The sequence below is a fragment of the Solea solea genome, chromosome 14, assembly GCF_958295425.1.
Source record: "Solea solea chromosome 14, fSolSol10.1, whole genome shotgun sequence".
Classification (NCBI taxonomy): Eukaryota; Metazoa; Chordata; class Actinopteri; order Pleuronectiformes; family Soleidae; genus Solea; species Solea solea.
Genome location: NC_081147.1, coordinates 11,420,171 through 11,443,860, shown reverse-complemented (window position 1 = coordinate 11,443,860; position 23,690 = coordinate 11,420,171). Strand labels below are relative to the sequence as shown.

The window sequence follows — 23,690 nt, the reverse complement described above, 5'->3', positions numbered from 1 at the left end:
GTAGAGTTGCATTTTATTAAACAATATCTTGAAAACGTCATAAGGACTTGCTGCCACTTGGGGTCGCCAAAGAGCATGTGAGCACAAAATGTTAAAGAGGCAATGGTTTATCATGACACACATACCATCACACCTCACCTACCTGTCGCTGTGAGGTGAGTCTCTTAAAGAATCATAAGAATCCCCGTACTGCATCCCTGGCCCAGACGTGTCCGTACAGCCCCAGTGGGCCGCCCTCCGTGCCATGCATGCTGGGCTGCTACACTTACTGGTTCCCACGGAGCTGGACAGCCCACCTGACTGGCAGTCTGAGTTCATGCTCTCTGTTCGCTCCATGCTCCACGTCTGCTCCTCGTGTCTGCAGATGAGCGCGTTTACACAAGAATTTCAAAAGGTTACAAAAGCAGTGAAGAGGGAGGAGGATACTGGGGAACATTAAGACCAGGCACGGAAACAAACAAAAACAACAAAAACAATGATATGACATTGATATCAAACAGACATAAACACATAGTATGTCATTTCAGTCACTACTGGTCTCTCAATCAACATAATAACAAAAAACCTTGTGGGGAATTATCTGTTTCTGAAAGCTCTCATGTTTTACAGGAAGAGTTTGACGGCAGAACACGCAGCAAACGGCAATGAATGGTCATGACCCATTAGTGATCAATACACACAATAAAATTAAAACAAAAGACAACACATTTTTCCTTCCTCACTCTGATGTTTCAAAGGTTTGCTCAAAAAGTTATAGCAGGGACAGTAAAGCAGGCGAGGACATTAAAGGTGACAAAATGGTGTTCCCTTGAATAGAAATAAGTTTTTTCTATGGATTTAAAGAGTGTTGGAAAATGTTTTTAACAGTAGTCTTGTTGTCTTTCGACACTGTAATTAGGGATGCACGATATTATCAGAACAATATGACACATATCGGCAAACACACCAAGATCTGGCCATATGACTATTGACTGCAACATAAGGCTAAATAGGCTGCAACCTCCTTGACTTCTATGCTGGTGTCCTCTGCAACTATTTTGAGTAAGCAAAATATTATGTTAATTTCACTACAGGAGAGACTGAATGACCTCTGCAGTTGGCGCAGGGAAAACCATGCATATATCGGTTATCGGCCCAAACACTCCCGATATAACGGCATATCGGACATCGGCAAAAAGTCCTATATCATGCATCCAGAAATGTTACATATTTAATGTAATAAAGAAACACAGGGTCATGTGATTCATTAAAACATGATATGAAACATACTAAACTGACACTAAAGCAGTCAAAGTAAAGTTAAAGCTGATTTGTACAGCACATTTACACTGAACCATATTGACTTTTTGATTTGATTTGTGATTTTTTTTAAAGTGTACCACAAGGTGGAATCCCCCCACCCCCACTATGATCAGGCTTTATAGCAACAGCAGTGGGAGTGCCTGTCGCTTCAGGAGCTCATCTTTCCATGTTTTGTAAAGTTACTGTTGTGCCCTCTTGTGGCAAAGTTGTGTACGCCACCTTAAATGTCTTACCTGTCTTGCAGAGGTGAATTCCCACTGATTTCAGACATTGTCCCACCATGACCATATTAATATTAAAACTTGTGGAACTACGAGTCATTCTATATCAATTCAAAACAACTACTTAGACAACAAGGCAAAGGACCAGTATTTCATAACTCACAACACAATCTCACATCACGCCCCTTAGCCCTTTCCCCCCCCCAAAATACTAGGGATATTAAATCAAAATGGCGCTTGTAAGATCTTGTAAGATAAATATGGATTACAGTACATGTACACATGCTTGTTTTGATGTGCGTCTGTGAGGGCATGTCGGTCTTACCTCGATGCGTGTGAGGCAGTGGTAGAGTGGTGGGAGCGGGTGGACATTCGGCTGCCTGCGTAATTGCCGGCGCCTTCGGCTCCGTGGCTGACCACACACTCTGTCGTGGGGACTCTCTCAGAGACGTACTGCAATCAGCACATAGAAAAGAACACAAGTGACATCTGCCCTTTAAATGATTCCTATGTGTTTAAAGGAGTAGTTACTGTTCTGTACTGAAACATTATCAACACTGACTTTGTGGCGTGGTGCTGAATGCCACCCAATCATGCAAACCAATGTAAGGGTATCCAGGGCCTCAATGAGAGGCGATTGTTGCACCAAATTTAGGAAGACCACTTTTGGGCAATCAGCATTTTCATTCCAAGCAACTGGAAAATGGAATTCAAACCCACTCCATATTAGAGACTCTGCAACCTTTAACAGTTTTAAAGTTTCTCTGAAGACATGGCTAAATACTGAACACCAAATTGATTATGTGTTTATTTTACTTAAAAAAAATTTTTTTTTATTGTTTATTATTATAAATATAATATGAATATATATGTATATATATATAATTAATATAAGGTATTTATTATTAATTCATTATTTTACTTTATGATGTTTTTTTCTGTAATGTTGTTGCTGATATTGTCTGTAATGTTTAGTATGTGTTTTACTGTCTTTTAACTCCCTGCCCAGGGACCACAGATGCAAATTAGCTATTCAGCTAACTCTGGTATAGACCTGGTTCTGTAAATGGTCCCTGTCAACTGAACTAATAAACTAAACTCACTCGCTCACACTCAAGTCTAAAGAGTAAACCTGCATTTTTATGTCATGGGAACACAGGAGCTGCTGCCTCATTCAGTGAGTTTGACAAACTGAGGTAAAACTGAACAAAGAATATCAAACAGCAAAATCACAGGATAATATATTTAAACTTCTTGTTGGAGGCAGCAATGGGTGAACACTTCCTGTGTGCTGTGATGTAATATCATTCTCAATGGACATGAGGGGAGAAAAAGCTGTCGTATATTATATTCTTAAGATATTATAGACTGTAGGGTTAGATTTTTATCAGGTGAGCGACTAGAATCTGCAGCCATGTTATCAGAGAGAGCGAGTGTCTGGCTTTCTGTGGTGCACACATTGGCATGTGCTGATAATGTAGCCTATCAATAGCAATTATTTCATCACGTCTGTCTCTTAACTGTAGACATTATGCTGACTCATGGCTATTATGTCTCACACAGGACGGTAGGTTATTTCTGCCTTCTCTGTAACATCTGTCAGTGTAGTACTGCCATATTTCTAACTGTTTTATTTACACAAAACTGCTCTTAGGGCTAATAGAGCTTTCTTGGTGGAGTTAAATCAAAGTGACAAAGCTGAAGACAGCCCATCAGTATCCCTACTTAAGGACACATGAACCAGCTGAGTCTTCCTGTCGTTTGTTTGGATTAAATTTACATCTAGTTTCGCTGTCTTCTACTTCTGTCTCTGCCTCAGCATTCATGATTGTACAAACACTCTGATATCAAACCCTATGTACTGTATATGACACATTTAATTAAAGGCACTGGTGTATCTGTGTTTATTTGAGATGGACTTTGAAAGAAAAGTGAAAATGTAACTCCTTTAAGTTATGACTGGTAACTCAGTGCTTCTAAAATCCTTTTTTACAAAAGGCTTTAAAGTACAGTGCACGGTAAATTCATTTTAGATTTGCAATTTGAAATATAGTAGTGCATTATTTCATAATCAAACAATGTACATGTTAAACTATTTCATGATGGGGTCCCTAGAGTATTTTTTATTTTGTAGGTGGTCTTTGGCTAAGAAGACATTCAGAATAGTTTGAGCTGGCTAAAAGATAATAGTAAATTATTTGCTACTGTTTTATTGTTAATGGTCGTTACCAGAGGCTAAAACTAAATCACAGTCTCTAAAATCTTTATGATACAGTTTAGAAACTGCCCCAAATCTGGCACCAACTTAATACTAAACCTACATCTCTAATAAAATAATAAAAAAGGTTGATAATTGATAACATTATTCCTGTTCCTTGATAGTATAAACAAATAACAAGAGCATTTATGCCTCTGTGTATGTTTCCCCTAACCATGAAGTTACAATGTGATAAATTCAACAAGATTTTCCTTCCATTTAATCACTTAGACAAAACCTACAGATTATTTTTGTTTGGACTTACGTCATGCAAGGAGATCTCCTCAGGACCAGGCCCGGGATGGTTGGGCCCGTTGGGCAGCATACGGTTGGGTTGCTCCACGTACTGATTCTGGTTCTGGTGTAGGTGACTCTGCATCTTCTTCCTCTGCTTTCTGTATGGATGATAATGATGAAGGAACAATAAGTGACCTGAAAATGATCAATCTACAGACTGATATTGCTTTTCTTTTTTCTCTCCTTACTGCTCACCTTTCATCTTTCATTACAGAGTACACACAATCAGCACACTAAGTGAATATCTTTATTAAACCATGTATGTGGCATTTGTATTAGTTAGAATGTCTTTGTATTTTTGGATGCAGGTCAAACAAAAACAATCATACTTCATACAACCGAATAATAAACTTTGAAATAAGAGTTCTAAAGTATCTTAATAACACTCAAGTAAAATTTTTAGGTACTTTATTTGAGTGTTTTCAACAAACGCTCCTTGTATTTATATTGTATTTATATCTCCAATGTTTTTTCTTCTAATCTTTCTAAGCTTCTCAGCATTTCAGTTACCTTAAAAAAAAAAACAAAGGTAATGATTTAAATAGAACAGAACTCTGTTTCTTCTTTCTTCCAACAAAAAGCATATAACACCGCTCCAGGTTTTTCTTGGTAACCAATACAGTAAATTATGAGTATTTCAAATATTGGTTGAACATGTTTCACAAAACTATTGTAGTAAAAAGGAGGGAACTAATAATAATTACTTAGAGCAAGGACTTTTCCTTTGGAAAAATTTGGATGACTGTAATGGCACCTTTACTTAAAGATGCGGACAGGTCTTCTCTCACCACTTTAATACATGAGAATGTATCTTATATTAGATCATTTTGAAGATTTTGAGCCTTCTAATGACTTACGTTTACTCTAAAGACACATACTTGGTTTTGCAGTAGGCCACCACACAAACGATGCCAACCACCAACAACGCCACACAGATGCCTGTGATCGTCAGCACCCGCCGCTGGTAGAGCTCCTCAGCCTCTGTGGATGGAGACACATACACACACACGTGCAAACACACATCCACGTCCACACACGCAATCACGTCAAGCAGACACACAGACAAAATAAATACACACATACATAAAAACAGCATGAGTGTTTCTCCATTGACAGTGACTACAGAAACAGTTCTCTCTCTATCATCTGCTGCCATCCCATTCCCTGTGCTGCCTCTACGACTGTTCTTGCTCTGTTATGTCACATTTCTGTCAGATTTAACTAGACTACAGTCATACAGTGCTACTATGTCACAGGTGCAATTCTACAAACTCATATAAGTATATTATGATGAGTAGAGATGTAAACCTACATCCTGACATAGACTTCCTGCTGTCCCTATAACAGTGATTTTACTATGGGCATGGGGATGTGATGCTACAGATGGCTGTGGCTGGGATCTGAATGCATCATGCCAGTATGGATGAAAACAAAGACAGGTCACTCACATGAAAAAAGAAAAGGAAGGTTTTTGTTGTTTTAAGTATTACCGCCACAGTGGCCTGGGGCTGAGGTAAAAGTTTGATATTCACAGAACGTGAAGAGAAATGCAGGAAAGTCTGGATTTATTTCGTCATTAGTCGAAATGAAATGTAGATATCTATAGTTTTGATATAAATATGATCGTGCAGATCCTGGTTTTGGTAAGTTATCAAGTTCAAATTTTCACAAAAATCAATACGGGTGATATTGTGCACCCTATGGCAGCCATATTGGATAATGTCTACCTTTGGGGACAAACACTACGATATAAACAGAATCATTTGCAGTTGTGCCTTGGCCTATTTGAGTACAATTTAAATGGGCAACATGAGTGAGGTTTAAATCTTTCATTAACCATTTGTTTTCAGTGAAATAGCAACATAACACTAGTCTGAGGGAAAAAAAGCTGTTTTGCTGTGTTCTCTGGTTAAACATGTTTAGGTTAAGCATCACCTCTGATCACAACAAGCATTTCTGACATCTAAAGTTAGAATCACACCCCATAGTGATGTCACTGTGTCCTGGAGTACACTTACACGTGCCTGGGAATAGCATCACTAGCCATCAGCTAGCTATTCAATGAGGTAGTAAGTTACCATTTTTATTTATTAATTTAGTTGTTTTAGCCCTTTAACCAAAATCTGAGTTGTTTATGTGCAAAAACTAACCATCATCAAAGACGATGTATGTTCTTCCATGTACAGTTATTGAACTAAACTACTGTATATTCACAGCATGAAATTATTTTCTGCTGATGTCATCTTTTATGCAGTGAGGACTGGGTTTAAATTCAAACACATTTACTGCAGTAAACTAAGTTCTAATGGAGTTGTGGTTAACTCAGATTTCGGGGCCCACTGTGGCGTAACACTGTGTCAGAATGGCAAGCCCATGACACAATGACAGAGGAAGCAACAGACAGAACGAAACACGAGGGGAAGAGGGGAGAATAAAAGGAAGAAAAGCAAAGTGGTGAGGAAGGAGGAGCAGAAAAAGGAAAAGAGGAAGCGGAGGGGGAAAAGGTGTAGAGAAAAAGGGAGCAGGGGCGTGTCCAGAAGGAAAGTCCAGGGAGAAGGGGACCCTTAACAATCAAAGCCTGACTTTGTCCCTTTATCAACAAAAACTGGAATACAAAGTTTTTTGTAGTATTCCTTTTAGTTTGGACAAGCATTGAAGCTACCCACTAGTGAAGAAATGGAAACTTAACTTATCATCAATCTGTGGATCCCATATGGTTTAAAACAATGAAAAGAGAAAAAGATATTTATCTGTTTGTTTTGTTAACAGATTGACAGTTTGGCTAAATCAAACACTGTCCCCTTTACCTAATTCATCACCTCACCTTTCCCCCTTTACTCTCCCTAAATATGCTCTAGACACGCCACTGAAAGAGCGGAAGGGGGCTGATGGGGGGTGTATAAATAAAGGGCCTCTTTCGACTTTTGACAAGCCTACGAGAGCTTTGGCCCGGCATTGTGTGTGTGTCACAGGCTACTGATACAGAAAGGCAAAGGGAAATGGGAAGGAGAGCTCGCTGGCACAGAGGAGCCACCAGTAATCATGATATAGGACAGACAAGCTCTCCACTCTGACACTGAGTCAATCATGGACAGAGTAATATGGACAGACTACTGAATGTGGTCAGGCCTTTTGCTGACTTTTGGCAAAGCGTTGCAAAAATACTCGCAGCTTGCATGTTTGTATTCGACAGGCTGCTGAAGCCAATGTGCACGTTGCCAAAGCTCGGAGCCAGAAACCTGTTTTCATTAATGATGTGAAATATTCTTTGATTTTAAGACAAAGGAAGGTAACTTGCTCTGTGTTCAAATGAACACAACTTGAATTGTATGAATTCACCTCTGCAATTTGTTTCAATGATGGTTAATTGTCACTTTTCAGTGTGTGTTTTTCAGAATTTGACAGACTATAAGAAGAGTGCATAAAGAGAGGGGAGGTTACATGTCTTAACACCAGGTTAGTGGGCAGGAGAAAAAGAGGGACAGGTTGAAAGAGACCTCGTTGTTGGTTTTAGAAAGGAGATGGCACAATAATGTGTGACTGTGAGAGGATCTTGGCAAACCCTTTAAGCACAGCAAAATGAATAATAATGTTGCATACCCTTAAATTCAATTCTGAGAATCTCTGCCAGCACAGAAAGTAGTCATGGTAAAAGGAAAGAGACAGATAGGGTCAGGTGTAATGTCCACTTTGGAGCAGTTACTTTCATGTCCTGCATACGGCTGAACCAGGATATAAGTTAATCAGTGCTGTCAGTCATAGTGATTGACATGTGTACTGTCCAGTAACAGACAGACAATTCAGACAGCCTCAGCTCTGTGACCCCCAGAAATGACAGGAAACAAAAACTTAAATCAAACAAAATCAAAAGCGAAGGGAGAAAATGAACCAAAGACAGAAGGAAAGAGAAGCGAGCAGGCAGGAAAAGCATGCAGAGACAGAGACAGACGGACAAAGACAGCAAGACAAAAAGCCACATCACTTACTGCTATATTTACTAGACCTCATTTCTGTAGTAAACAACATTGGACAGAAATACAAAAATAAAAAATCAAGACAAAAGGAAGGACAAAAAAAAACAAGACAACAAAAGATAAAAAGCAGTGAGTTACTTTCCAACATAAAAACACAGTATAGTCGATGAGGCTGGCACAGCAAATGGGGGTGGGTGCTGTAACTCGTTTGACTAATGGCAGTTGTGTGCCTTTATATTGATTACAGCATACCTCTTCTATAGCACTTTTCCCACTACTGCTGCGTACAGCTATTATAACCTTTCATATGATTTACAGAGAAATCATCTCAGCATTCCCAATTCCCATGGCTTTGCATGCATTACTGGCTGTAACGAGCGGGAAAGTCAGCCAATCTCCTGTCCACGCTCAACCTCCCATGCTCTACGGCTTTGACAGCGCTTTGTGTCTGTATCACGAGAAAAGCAAGCAGTGACAAATCGATACAGATTCAGAACGAAAGAAGATGTCCCTCCGACTGACTAAAAGAGCATCATAATGCAAAATAAAAGCACAACGTCACACAGACAGATTTCAGCATGTAGACAAGGCAGGATGGTGGGGTCAAAAATAAAGTATACATACAAGTGTGTGATCTAAAGACATAAAACATGTCATTGGTTTTCATTTGACATTGATCAGTGTGGAATCTTCCACAGGAGACAAACAGCAAAACAAGAAACATGGCATAAAGCAGTAATGTTTAAATCATGAACACATTTCAGGTCATCACAGCATCATTTCCTGTCCTCTGTTTCATCTGCATGTGATCACGTGGACAACGACCTGAACGCGTTCTTCTCAACAGACAGTGCTTCACATTACAGCCGGTGTTTCAGTGTCGCTGCCCATGTGATCACAGCAGAAATACAAAATACGCTCCCTCTGTATCACTATGATTTAAAGGAATAGTGTGACATTTTGAGAATTCTTCATCGGAGTTAGTTTGTCTAGCTTAGCATAAAGGAAGGCAACATGGCTCTGAGAGAGAGATAGAGCGATAGATAGAGCGATAGATAGATAGATAGATAGATAGGTAGATAGATAGATAGATAGATAGATAGATAGATAGATAGATAGATAGATAGAAGCATCAATATACCAGCACTACTTGTTGCCTGGCAACCTGACGATGATAACAAAATATCCAGGAAATGGTTCAGCCCATAACCCGCAGTAAAATCACAACTTGAAGTTTTTACATGAAACTAAAGGTAGGTCATGTTACGCTGCAATTTCTTTTTTTAGAAGTGCTGGTACGTTGCTTCGTTTGGACAGAGCCAGACTGTTTGTTTTTTTCTTTTTTTCTCGTCACTACACTACCAAAACTGGATTTTGTGATGTGTATTCCATTTAAAATGTTGAACTAGTCCTTTAATTCAATCACACAGTGATAAGGAGCATAATGTGTGACATCATTTTTAAAACATATTAGCGGTCAATCCTGAATAATTTCAAGCAGCATTTAGCTACATGCCACAGTGAGAGGAGTTGTCAGATGATCCATGGATGCTCAGAGTGAAAATCATTTTTGTGTGGGTTTTACTGCGATCTCTGGATTCAGCACAGCTTACACTGATAGGATATCAAGAACGTCAATAAATACAACATCTGGCTCTCAGATGCATAACCATGAATAATGCTTTCATACGTCATCCTACAGACTTGAAATGTACTGTAAATTCACTTATTCACTTTTTGATTTTGGAAACAGTGTGGTTTAGTGATGACTGGCATCTGTTCAAAGTTACATTTAAAGCCTTCACTTGTCACTCCTGCTCTGACTCCAAAAAGTAAAATCAATACAATATTTTGTTTCTCTTTGTTTACGAAGGGTGCACAATAAAGATTTATAACCTCAGACTACAGTTTCTATCCACATCGTTTTTACTGAAGCAACACCAATGGACCATCTACAAATAAAATACTTAAACCTCCTGTAATGTGTATTGTGTGACTACTCTGTCTCCCCCGTTTCCTTTTGTGTAGTTCTCTGGGTCAAGCAAGAAGTATTTTTGCGTGTCATTTAAATCCTAAAAATACTGAACAGAAAATAACCATACTTATTGATGACTTGTCATTTTGGGGGCTCCTTTAACAACTTTCTTTGTTGTGAGACTTAACATGGACAAACTTTCTGTGTAAAACCTCATGTGTAAATGGTAAAATACCTTGTTCTATTTACCAGAGGAGAACCACAGAGGAACCAGGGGAGACAGGGAGAGGAGGGGGTGGACACAGAGGCATGCACACACACACACACACACACACACACACACACACATTAACTGATCCAATGAACATAACAGGATTGCAAACACGCATACATACAAACACATACATTGCACTCTCCATCCAACCCCTCCAATGTAGCATGCCATACGTCAGTGGGAAGAAGACAGACAAGAGCAAATGGACATACTGTAGAAACTGGCCATGACGGAGTTTTGACAGCGGTCCCCCGTATAGTCATTGGGACACCTGATGGAGGGAAAACAAGACACATAGGGGGAGGAGGGGGGGTGTTAAAGATACAGAGGGAAAAGAGAGAGGATAAAACAAGAGGAAAGAGAGGAGGAGAAGTGCACAAGACAGAGGAGAGGGGGAGAGAGAAGAGGGGGAGGAGGGAGACATAAGAGAGCAGAGAGGTGAAGGATTAGAAACAGCACAATCCACCAACTACACAGAGAGAGAGGGAGAGAGGAGAGAGAGGGAGGGGGAGAGAGAGAGAGAGAGAGAGAGAGAGAGAGAGAGATGACCTGCATACCGTGACGTCACTGCCATCAATATGACATCACTGCTACAACTGAGACATCATCACACTCATGAGAGTCACGAGATGGTGATGCAGGAAATAGGAGGGGTCAATCATACAGTCGCTAATCTCCATCCCTCTCTCTCCTCCTCCTCTCTCTCTCTCTCTCTCTCTCTCTCTCTCTCTCTCTCTCACAAACACACACACACATACTAAACACATACAATAGCCCTAAAGTAGATTATAAACATTAATTTTGTCCATTTCTTAATCCAACAAATATATCAATATGGTTACAAAACCCTTACTCCCAAATTATTTAAATTTGAAATACATATATTTGCAGATTAACCTACAGGTCATGAGGACTTCAAAGTGGAAACTTGCTACACAAACAAAAAACAACATCCTCTGCGCTATGTGAAGACCACCGTAGTTTCCTGCCACCCCTGAAAAACGTTGGGGTGACCAATGTTTATTGCAATCTGAAGTCTTACCATTAGATGTCACTAATTCTTACATCCCGCACCTTTAAACAGATGTCTGGTTTCTCTTCAGAATTAGGTGGATGATATCTGTGAGAATGTCACGTGAATCATCTCTGTGGGTTTGATCCACTGCTAATATAAAGATATCGATTAGAGAAGCTTTAATATGCCTTTAAAATACTTGACATGAATAAATGAATCATCTTATTATCATAGAAATTGCGCTACCGTTATGTTAACAAGTGTACAAATGATGTGCCTATGACTTCACAATGATGCAGCGAGGATTTATCTGTAGTCAGGATGGTTTTAAATGTGGCTTGAGGTTCAATAAAATTTCAGGAACAACAATCAAGCGAAATCAAAACAGAGTACATTGTTTGCTCATGCACCTGCATCGATGTAGGCTCCACTGAAAACAACATCATTACATGAAGGAAGTGCCTCCCAAACCAACCTTCTGTTGTTTTGTTGTTGGACACACGTAGCCGAGATTCACAAATTAAGAAAATGTAAAAGAAAACGCACACATGCACACACACACACACACACACACAGGTTCACACAGCTATCCTTTTAAGGACACTCCATTCACTTCCATTTATTTGGACAGTCTATACAAAGTGTTATTCCAAACCCCTAACCAGAACCAGTTATTACCTAACCCAACCACAATTTGAATCTTAGCCCCAGTTCCGCAGAAATTAGGTACTGCCTCCTCAGGACCAGGTTTTGGTCTCCATGAGGGCTATTGGTCCTGAAAAGGTCCTAGATTACGTGATTCCAGATTACATGCAACTGCAGTGTGTGTGTGTGTGTGTGTGTTTTGTTTCTGGTGCCAAGCATAGGACATATATAAAAATGGATTAGTCTTGTGGTTTCCTCCTGAAGATAACCAGGAAATACAAATACGAATAGCGATTAGCTGGTATCATCAAATAGGCTTCAAAATGGGAATTCAGATTCTTATGGGTGAAGTCACGATCGGTTGCCTCTTGGTGGTAAGCCGTCAGTGATACCATGGGATAAATATAATTTATATTCTGGCCTCAGCCATCAAAGTCACAACACTGGAACTTACTAACAGTTACAACAGTATTTGTGTGTTCCGCCATCTAGTGGAGCCACCGTTACTGCAATGGCAGTAACTCACTACCTGTCGTTGACAGTGACAGCAACTTGGAGATTATTAGTATAACACAATTCAAATTTTAAATAAAGTTAAACAACCATTGTGATCATAGCCAGAAAAACTAAAAAAGAATTCTTCAACCCTGCCACACCTTTTTCCCCTCAACCCCGGCATGTTTCATTAAGTGAAGCACTGTATAATAATATACTGATGTGAATGTAACGTGCTTGCAAAGAACATCTACTAAGTGTGAAAAACTGATATTATGGAGCAGAAAGATACAAATAAGGTGAACATGTTGGTCCTCTGCCCGCCCAGCACAGTCGTAGAGAGACACTCTTTAAGAAGTACTTATTTCACTGTCAGTTTGTTTGTTTACAAAGTTTATTACTAACTACTGGAGCAGCTGAACAGAAACACTAAACTGTGCTAAACACAAAGGCAGGTTAAAGAAGACAACTGCACATTCTCGGGGGAAGCTTGATCTCAAACTGCGGGGAGGAACCACCACAGTAATGTTGCCCATCTTCAAATGACGTCCTTAAAAATAAAATAAATATTTTTGAGAGAGAGAGCTATAGAGTATGAAATGTAGTGAATTGTGTGTTATAATAATCATATGAATGTCATGTTTTTTTCCCCAGGAAGGGATAATCGATTTATTCACTTATCTGCTGTAACTGATGGCAGAGCAGCTTTTACTTCAGTCAAATGGAAAACTGGTATGTACAGATAACTCAACTGCAGTGCACATTATACTATAGATGAATGAATTATACGATAGATGAATCCCAACAACTGATTAACCAAAGTGTAATGGCATTACAGTATGTGTGCTGCTGCCCTCATTACAGCTATTATAGGAAAACACAAGCTCTCTGGCAATTCTCACCCATTCTTCCAGTTTAAAAGACAAGGACCTTCAGAATACTGTCCATACAGCGAGCTGGGTATCCTTTCCCTCTCTTTCACACCACTAAAGAGACAACTTGCATTTTGAATCAATTACAGCAAAAACCCTCAGAAGAGCCCACTCAGCAATTTCCCATAGAGTTATAAATAGAGCAGCAAGAAGGAGAGAGAGAGGGAGGGAAGGAGGGAGGGAGGGAGGGAGCGAGAGAGAGAGAGAGAGAGAGAGAGAGAGAGAGAGAGCAGAAGCAGCCCTATGCTGATATAGCTTTTACTGTATATCATTTCTTTTCTCTTTGACTCTTCTCTCTCTTTTTTTCTCTCCCTCCCTCCCTCTTTCTGTCTCTCTCTGTTCTTCTCGTTTCCCGTCGTCTCTCCCTTCTGTATCTGCCTGTGATGCTTTTGCTTTCCCTTTCTCAAACTATGCTGCTCTGTCTCTGACTCAAACATGAGAAGAAGAAGAAGAAAAAAAAAAAGCCAGCACACGTTTTGCTCCAGCCAGGTGAATGTAGGCAAAGCCTGTGATTAATTTTGTTACCTTCATTATACAAAGACTCGTCAAATTTAAGAGGAAAAAACACTGATGTCAATGGACATTACGAGCCTGAACTCATGGCATTTTGTAGATTAGATTAGATTAAATGAACTTTATTGATCCAAGAGACTTTGGCATTTCAACCTAGAGCTGATGCTTTCTCTTAGCTGCCAGACGAGAGTTTACAGAGGAGCTTTCTGCAATGCCACATAGAAACTTTAACACAGGTTGAGTTGAACAGTGAATAAGCAAGACATGCCAAGCTTGCAGCTAACCAGTAAGAATGTTTATGTGTTGCTCTCCACTTTTAATCAATGTGCCTGTCTGTATGTGCTGTCCCCCACTTTCACCTACACACTCCATTTTGCAGTGTAGCTGGGTTCCACCTCAAATTTCAGGGATACTAACAATTATTCCCGCCTGCCAGTTATGTGCAGTGCACTGATTTGCAGCTGCTGCGCAGATTTGTGAGTTGTCCTCATGTGTGAGTGTGAGAGGGACATCTACATATTTCAGAAGTGAACAAGCAGCACAGGCAGTCTACAGACAGCAGTCTTATTTACATGCTGTTATCCACCGGCCTCAACAGACAGGTCAACAAAGGATGACAGAGCTGAGAAGCTGCAGTAACTCTACAGAAACGGCTGACTGGTCTGCTGCTACCCCCAACTAGCCTGCCATTAAATGTGTTAAAAATGTCGTGCACAGAAGCCCGTGTACAATCCTGGACATTTTGTGCCCCCTAAATTTCTCTGTACACAGCTCACAGTGATTGTATGCACCCTCTCGAACAAAGTTTTCTGCTTGTCAGCACCATGAACAAAATCCAGATTTATCCTTCAGCAATGACCAGAAGGTACATCAGATGAGTGATAGAGAGAAATTAGGAGAATGAGAGAGAGAGGGAGAGAGAGGGAGAGAGAGAGGGGGGGGGGATTCAGAGTGCTCATCTACAGATACATTTCTAGTAGATATACTGTATACAGTTGTACAGAAACGTAACAGCAAAGCTCTTGATCGTACACGAATATGCGCGCCATCTGCTATCCACACTGTCAGAGGAAATGTTTGCGACACAACTACAAAATGACCCAGTGTGTATGTCAAGCTGGAAGTGAAAGATTACAACCTCTAATCTAAAATACACACACTTCACTGAGTGGAAAACAATAAGCTCACAGTGTTGGTTAAACTAACGCTTTAGAGGCAGAATCGGTTTGCATGTTACAACAATGCACTGAGCTAAAAGCTATACTGCACAATTTAATGTGTTTAATGTACTATACTATACTGTACTGTACTGTACTGTACAATACTATAGTATAATGTACTATACTATATAATACTATACTATACTGTACTATACAATACTATATTATAGTATACTATACTGTACTGTGCAATACTATATAATACTATACTGTATGATAATGTACTATGCTATACTATAGTAGAAGTATTCATATGTTTATGTGAGCTTGTGTGACATATGTTGTCAGTCAAATCTGAAAACATAAAGAAAATGGACCCAGTCTGAATGATGAGGATTTGGTGGAGTCTTTCTTTTAGAACAACAGTCAAGTCTCTTACAGCAAAAGCACTAAGAACATTTCATAAACTGCAAAACTGAGCATGTCACAAAAACATGATCACACGCATATGTGTGTGTCGACTATGGCTAAGGGAAAAGACACCAAAATGAAAACAAACTTCATATTAAATAAGAGTCCAGGAAGAGAAGGGTTACTTTGAAGGGTCACCTTCATCTGGACACTTTAAACTACTTTCTGCCACTACTGCGCAGCTCTTTGTTACTCTCCATGTCTAAAGCTGCATTCAAATGGAACCTGTCAACTCAAAATTGAGGGAAGTTGTGTTCAAGATATCCACAACTCTGAACTTAATAGGTTGTGAATATGACGGGGGAGTGTTGAGACAGGAACATGGGTGTCGTGCCATTCAAAATGACCACATCACATCACCATCACTTTCATTAGCAACTCTTGCTACAACGTCTCATAGCTACCTCCAGCTCCAAGCATCACGCCAACCCACAACCAAACAGTGAAGCTTTTAAGTGTAAATGCAGCGTAAATGTTGCATAATAAACTCTTGTGGAGGAGACGGCTACATGATAGATGTTAGTTAAACATTTACCAGAAAAGAGAGAATGGTGTGAAGTGAAAAGACACAACAAAATGAAAAATAATTTGAAAAACATCAGGTATATGGTGTCGTGACAACTCAGTGTCCATGCTTCAGTGCTCTGAACCATTTCTCAAAATCAAATTAAAATAATCTGATTTTATCTGATGTTAAAATTATCAGACCATTGAGTAAATGCTACAGAAAATATAGCGTTAATTCACACAGGTGGCAACGATTTGATGTGATATTCAATTCAATTGGAGGTCCATAGAATACAAAATTAAAATAAAATAATAGAGGGTGCCATTGACAAAAAACTACGATATTGAGCAATTTGAGTGAAGACAAGCCAAGTCATTTATTTTACTAATAACTGAATGAGATGAATAATAAAAATTCAACACAGTGCTCTGCTAACTTTGCTTCACTATGTGTCCTCAGCATTCCGAGCAGTTTGTGATCACATGCCAACCGAGTGACCGACAACACAGACGACACCTTGTACACAATTTCCACTTTTCACACCAGTGTTGTTCTTCTCAGCAACGTGACAGAATTCCTTCACTTTTTGATGACTTTTGCTCACCACAAGCATTTTCTGAGGCGCTGTGACAACTTCGCAAACCTCACTCACTGTAAACTACAGCAATCCTTTTGGAGAAGGACTCCACATACTTTAAATGCATGCAGACACAATGTCTGTGACAATTGGTAAAAACTGATAAAAACAACCTATTAGATATGACACAATGTCCAGGTGGACAGAAGGTGTACACTGATCAGCCACAACATCCAAAGCAGGTATCTGTTTTGATGTTGTGGCTGGTCAGGGAACAGAACAGAAGACAAGGTAGTGCAGTGACCAGTGACAGAGTGTCTGAGAAAGATAGAGGTAGAGAGGGAGGGAGGAGAGACAGGGGGAGCAACTACACAGTGATGACTGAGGGGGGGACTCAGTGAACAACACACTTACTTGCAGGACAGCTGGTTAATACCATGTATGAAGTAACAGTCTCCACCGTTGACGCAGTAGGTCTTCTCCGTCTCGTTGCAGCGCCTCGCATGACTCACACCTGGAGACGGGGTGGTGGTGGTCACTAGAAGAGGACAAACAAAAACAGAATGTCACACTGTGGTTTTCAGAAATGACGGCACTTTTACTGTAGTACCTGCACAGACATTCCAAATGTAGTGAATATCAAATTAGGACAAATCTCTCTAGTCTCCACTTCTGGGTTTAATGAGTGGAAAGAGCCGGGTACAGTTGGCTACACTTCCTCCCACACATCGAGTACACATCTGTAATAACAACTCTCAAGTCTTTGTTAAAATATAGAGTGATCAAATTTTACTGACCAGAACAAGAGTAGACACACCCACTGGATGTTAGGATAAGGACAGAGAATCTCTCACGAAAAGACTCTAAATATGTAAAGAAGTGATGCTTAAGAATAAAGTATTAAAGGTCCAGTGTGGAACATTTAGGACAGTTTATTGGCAGAAATTAAAAATAGTACTCATAAGTATGTTTGTGTAGGTGGATAATTGCTATAGAATCGACTTATGTGTACTTTAGGCAAGGCCTTGTCATCTTACACAACAACGTTCCTAACAAACAAAACAGTCAGAGTGTGTATTTTGTGTTTTTAAACGAATGCTTACGATGCAAATGAAGCAGAATGAGATTGTTTGTGATACGCTATGGCCACAGTAGTTTAGAATTAGATGTCACTAATTCTTAGACACTGGACCTTTTAAAAAAGAGGGGGGGTTGATATTGATGCACAATAATAAAGAAGGTTAGCTTAATGGTAAACTTGTTTAACACAGACAGATAGACAGTCAGACAGACAGACAGACAGACACATAGATGTTCTCACGGATCTGCACGCTGATTATACTCGTGGTGTTTTCTTGTCCTAGTGAGTTTTGAGCCACACAGGTGTAGTTGCCAGAGTCTTCCACACGGACACGACTGATTTGCACCTTTGAGTTTTTTCTTCAGTGAAACAGAGAGAGAGAGAGAGAGAGAGAGAGAGAGAGAGAGAGAGAGAGAGAGAGAGAGAGAGAGAGAGAGGGTGACACAGAGCAGATAAAAAGACACTGTCATGTATTATTGTGTTAAGAAAGCAGCATAGTCTCTCTCTGACTGGGAAAATAAATTGAATTTTCATTTCCAGCCCAGAGAAGCAAGAAAGTGATGGTTATGTACAAATGTTTATTGTGATTGGCCAGCAAAGTTAATATAGTGGACAAGTATTAAGAGGCAGAGACACTGCTTTTACCCTGTAGTGTAGGAACAAAGAAAACACAACCCACGTTGTTTATTTAAAGGACAGAAGACAGGCACCTAAAGGTGGGACAGAATCCCTCCAGACTCTGTTTCAGGAGAAAATGACAGTTAATCAGAAAATAAGATTAAAGATTTGAATATGTGCTTTGTGAATATGTGAATATACCGCAACTTTAAATGTGCATTTCAGTCAATTAAACAGTTGCAAATTGGGTGGACTTACATTTATAGCAGGTAGGTTTATACACTGCATGTCAGCTATAGCTTTGTTTGTGCACATTTAGTCTATATTAATATCATTATGCAAAAATGCATTTTTTTTTTGATTGGGCCTTAATGTACGTTCTACACAGAGGAGTTTGGCTCACATCTCTTGCAGTGAGGCTGTTCCAGGAAGGTATCACTTCATGGCCAAAGTGGAGCAGAAGAAATTATAGCAACCAATGACTTTCCCAGTGTACCTTTGATCATGTGGGTGTTGTACTGAAAACAAATGTGCAAAAGCTGTAGCGAAAAACAACACAACAAAGCTGTGAAATTGCAGGCCATAAAACCAAAACAGTGCGCTTAAAGTCACTCAAATATCATTCCCTCAAAGGTACAAATGAGGATGTGATTTGTGTCAATATTACTGTTATTATATTATATTATTAACACAGACAATGCAGATCTGCCTTGTTTACTCATTGCAGATGTATAAAGGTTTATGGAAGGCAAACAGCAGGTACACATTGTTTCTTTCTAAAGGCTTTAGTAAAAAAAAAATCTGAATCCTAGTAGGACCTTAAGCATCTCATTTGAAGAACTTTTGAATATCTGAAATTCATTGTTGACCTAAGTGTGGAGGCTGACTATTAATGATGCTATCCCGTGTGATAGACTCACTTGTTGGTCTTTATTTTGAGGTCTCTTCCTCTCTGAAGCTCGTGTCCATCTTTGTACCAGCGGAAGGAAGGACTGGGATTCCCCGACGCCTCGCACTTCAAGTACAGCTTGTCCCCTTCTACCAGAGACTGGCCTCGCATCAGCCGGAGCTTAGGAGCAGAGGCTGGACAGAGAGAGACAGAGACAGAGACAGAGACAGAGAGAGAGAGAGAGAGACAAAGAGAGAGGGAGAGAAAGAGAGAGAGAGAGGGAGAAAATCAAAGCTTGCATTATTGCAATTAACTAATCCATTAAAGTGACTCAATGTGTGTGTGTGTGTGTGTGTATGTATCTCTTGCAGGCTGTCAGGTTGAGGCACCAGGTCACACACACACACACACACACACACACTGGTTTCCATGACTTCAGAGGACATTCCATTGGCTTACATTCATTTCCCGGGGACTTACTCTAACCTGAACCATAATTACTACTGGCCTAATACTAACCCTAACCTCAGCCTCACTTTAAAACACCCTAAATCACTCTAAAATGTAGTCTTTTACATTATAGGGAAGACAAGTTTCCATAATGTGAAGGCTGCTGTTGTATCGACCTTTCTTCTAGCACTGCTTCTCTCATTTACTCCTCATAAATGTGTAGGAGATACAGAAAACTGTAAGCTTTGTGTATTTATATAAGACACTGGAGGTCTCTATCCCTGTGTATGTCTCATAAATGTTACCGTTAATTGATTACTCCACATTTAGGTTTTTACTAAATTTAGTAGTATATTTGTGATTTGTAACCCATTCCAGGTTGCCCGAAAAAAAATCTGCATTATAATGTCTGCTTTTAATGGATTGTATTTTGACAGGAAACATTCAGTAAAAAAAAGACACGAGGATGACACGGCCTGAACATGAAGTGAAGACATGGCATTTGTACGTCTTAGTCCACTGAGCCACAGACCTGACTGATCATAGACCTCTGAACTACTGCACACACGCCAGGGCTATTCAGCCATTCACAACTATCAGGTGATGTGCTGGATATACACAACAACCAAACCAATCAAACTTTGACAGGTAGGATTTCCTGCACTGACGCCAAAAGAGACAACAGAAATTGCAAAAATGGATGTAGCCGTCCATGATATGTCAAAGTAACTGCTCTTAATGTCAAGTGACATGTGCTTTTGACGAGCATGGAAAAAGTGATAATGGATGCTAACAGCCACCACCACTTCCCTCAAATGTCTTACAGACAAGATAGCTAGAAAGTGGACATAAATGGTGATTTTAAATCTATCTAAATATACTGTATTTATATACACAGTAGACACAAGTAGAACCAAATTGAAGCACCCAACAGCAGCTGACACTTATGTAAGTAGGATTTGGGTATTATTTTAATAAACAGCACATCCTTAAAGCCCGTTCCCACATTCTGGGTCATGTCACAGACTTAACATCACACCAAAGTGAATCATCTTGACATGACCGATCTTGATCTCTCTGTGTCTCCCCCTTCATGATACCAAAGAAACGTTACCATCGTCATATAGATATATATTTTGGGATAAATTGCCTGCAACTGTGGTATTTTCTTGAATAAGATGCCAGACACGTCAGAACGAGAGCCATTATTTGACACCTTGATGTACTTCCTGTATCTCAAACCCTAAAAGCCACATCAGTCAGTCAACCACTGACAGCTATCACACAACGTTAAATTGCCATAAATCTACCATTTTAGTCAAATCTTTTCAGTGAAAAACGCACGGTTAAACCCACTGCACACTACCTTCCCTGCACCAACCAGCAGATGGACAACGTTGGTGACTCTAGTTTCTGAGCATAGTGGAGCAGTGAGAGAAAGAAAGAGCTAGAAGAGTAGAGGATACAGAAACAAGACTTGAAATAGATGCTAATGTCACTCCATGTCTGCTGAATCTGTATTTAAGCAACTGTTTGTGTTCTCTCACAGGAAACATTCTGTGTGCAAATCACATTTAACACTTGGATCACTTACGTGATCCTTTAATACTATGGCAAAGAACTCAGTCTTTACTCCCTTTAATCTGGCATAATAAACTATTTTCTTTGGGACAATGAGCAGCCAGCTCGCTTTCTGCAGAAGACACTAAGGAAATCATGGAAACTGTAATCTAATAACAATGTACCATATGTGGAAAAAAAGATTTTCAATGTGGAAGGGGCAACTCTAGTTGCAGAGGTACAGATTTGACATTTATACCTAAAATGACAAATTTTCTTTGGAATAATAAGATTTGTTTGTGGAGCATGTTTCAAAAGCAAGTGCCTCACAGTCTGTAAATAAATTAGATTAAATAATCAACAATAAAATGCGACCAAACAAAATAAAGCACGCAAACAATGTGAAATTTTGTTTTTCTTTTTGTTACTGATTTTGTCTCCTCAGATTGATTGTTGATAAAACAGCTTTCATGTCAAAGTCCACATGAGTTATGATGTCTGAATACAGAATAGTATTGTTAATAAAATCCACTTGTTCACATATTTGTATCATTTCACTGTGACAAAGCAGCACAAGACAAACAAGAAGAGACAACACAGTATCTGTCACTTCTCTGAAACCAGGAGTTCATTTACATTTTTGTGGGAGAAAGTGGGAGTGATGTATTCAAATAAAATTTAAGTCTCTGCAAATTGGAATGTATGCAAACACACAAACACACACACACACACACACACACACACGTAGGAGGTTAAGACACACAGGAGTGGGAGGAGAGGACAGACGAAACATCCATACATCCAACCTCCATCATCTATTCATCATTTCCTCAAAACTACCTCTTTATCTTGTTCTTCTCAAGGTTCTGTGCAACATTATAGCCGCTATACCCCATTCCCACAATTCAAACAAACAAGACAACACATAAACAAGAAAGTAAATAGTTTGTATTTATATAGCGCCTTTCTAGTCTTGATGACCACTGAATATATTAAAAAGTTACATTATTAAGATTGAAAACATCACAACAGTCTCTGAGCACAAACACAACACAACACTTCCACTACTGTCAAATTATTAGCGTACAGATGATAATTACATTTTCTAAAGAATTGTAATTCAAAATATTTTACAGGGTCGGAGCAGGAGAGCTACTGATTTTTCAATTAAAAATGTATTGTTTGTTTTTCTTAATAAAATAAAATGTTTCAAACCTCATGAGATTTGTATATTTGAGCTATAGCTGAAATATTTCCAGTTACCTACAATCAATAATTGCAAATTGGGGAAATTTGCAATTACTGTACATTCATTTCTGCTGTATTCACTTTCACATCTCAGCATGTCATCCACATTTAACCTTGATACTAATTACACCAACCAAAGTGGGCTTTTGGGTGAAACTTTCCTTTAAAAAAACAGATTGGTTCTTGCTGTAAGCTTCAGAAATCCAACCAGATGGATGTAGAAATGATCCCATTAGCTTCTAATGCAAATTCACTGTCTAAAAAAAATATTAGTTATTTATTCAGGGCGGAAATAAGACACACGTTTTTTCTTGTTTTGAGAACATGAAGACTTACACGAGACAAGTCATTTAAGAACAGGTTAGACTTGTCACCTGGTGAGTCATGAGTGAGACTGTCAAGCCTTTGTAGAAATAAGTGTGGAAAGGCATGAACCTGGTTAGCGATGAGCTCATTCCTCTCTGAGATACTCTCCTCAGGCAACATGGAGGTTTTTCTCAGCTTGGGAATGTTAGCTGAAAACCAGAAGGAAATTACCCTTCATGGATGTGACAGCCACATTTCATGGGTGCGACAGTGTCGAATTGATTGAATCACTGCAAATTCCCACTCTGATTTTAACCCATTTTAAGCATATGATATAATTCCTCTGGTCACTTTGGGTATTCAAACGTCCTTTTGAGTTTGTCCTTTGAAAGTGTTTGAGTCTACGCTGTAGTTACAAATCAGACGACCATCTTCTGATGGTCATCATCAAAGAGCTTCCTTACACTCAGTACAGTACGGATTGATCAGTGCAGATCTTCACCAGTCTTAGATGTGATGATTTAAACATAAATTATAAATTAATTCTGCTCAGGCTATAAAACACACAGACAACCTTTCTACTCTCCCCACTGTTGCTGCTTTATGTTCCAACACCAAATCACAAATGCTGAGGAGGAGGAATTCACCGTGAAGGATTCTCCAAACTACTCTCTCTGTCTCTCTATGCCAGAAACACATCAGCACATATAGAGTACATTAGGGTGTTGGACAAACGACTCACTTTTACTGCATTAATTACCAAATGACCAAATACATGTTAATAGCAGAAATGTGCATTAACATCTGAGAGTCCCTTCATTTCATAAAATCATTCTATTATTGGAATTCAATATAAATGCGTCACCTTAAAGTTACATTACCAAACAAAATTATGTTATTATACGCATGTTGACATACATTT

General features: G+C 39.3%; 1 protein-coding gene across 3 annotated transcripts in view; it reads right to left on the bottom strand.

Annotated features, from left to right (window-relative positions):
* Nucleotides 1–23,690, bottom strand: part of nrg2b (neuregulin 2b) — a 48,783-nt gene that overhangs the window by 7,297 nt on the left and 17,796 nt on the right. Inside the window, exons 2-10 of one of the 3 annotated variants that reach the window (XM_058650084.1) lie at nucleotides 19,236–19,398; nucleotides 17,938–18,056; nucleotides 17,031–17,154; nucleotides 10,513–10,571; nucleotides 8,064–8,087; nucleotides 4,956–5,058; nucleotides 4,046–4,175; nucleotides 1,849–1,976; nucleotides 143–358 (exon numbers count right to left, since the gene is read on the bottom strand). In XM_058650084.1, coding sequence (XP_058506067.1) covers nucleotides 143–358; nucleotides 1,849–1,976; nucleotides 4,046–4,175; nucleotides 4,956–5,058; nucleotides 8,064–8,087; nucleotides 10,513–10,571; nucleotides 17,031–17,154; nucleotides 17,938–18,056; nucleotides 19,236–19,398 — 1,066 coding nt within the window. Of the gene's footprint in view, nucleotides 1–142; nucleotides 359–1,848; nucleotides 1,977–4,045; nucleotides 4,176–4,955; nucleotides 5,059–7,677; nucleotides 7,702–8,063; nucleotides 8,088–10,512; nucleotides 10,572–17,030; nucleotides 17,155–17,937; nucleotides 18,057–19,235; nucleotides 19,399–23,690 lie in introns of all 3 variants that reach the window. The other 2 variants (XM_058650083.1, XM_058650085.1) reach the window with 2 other exon arrangements.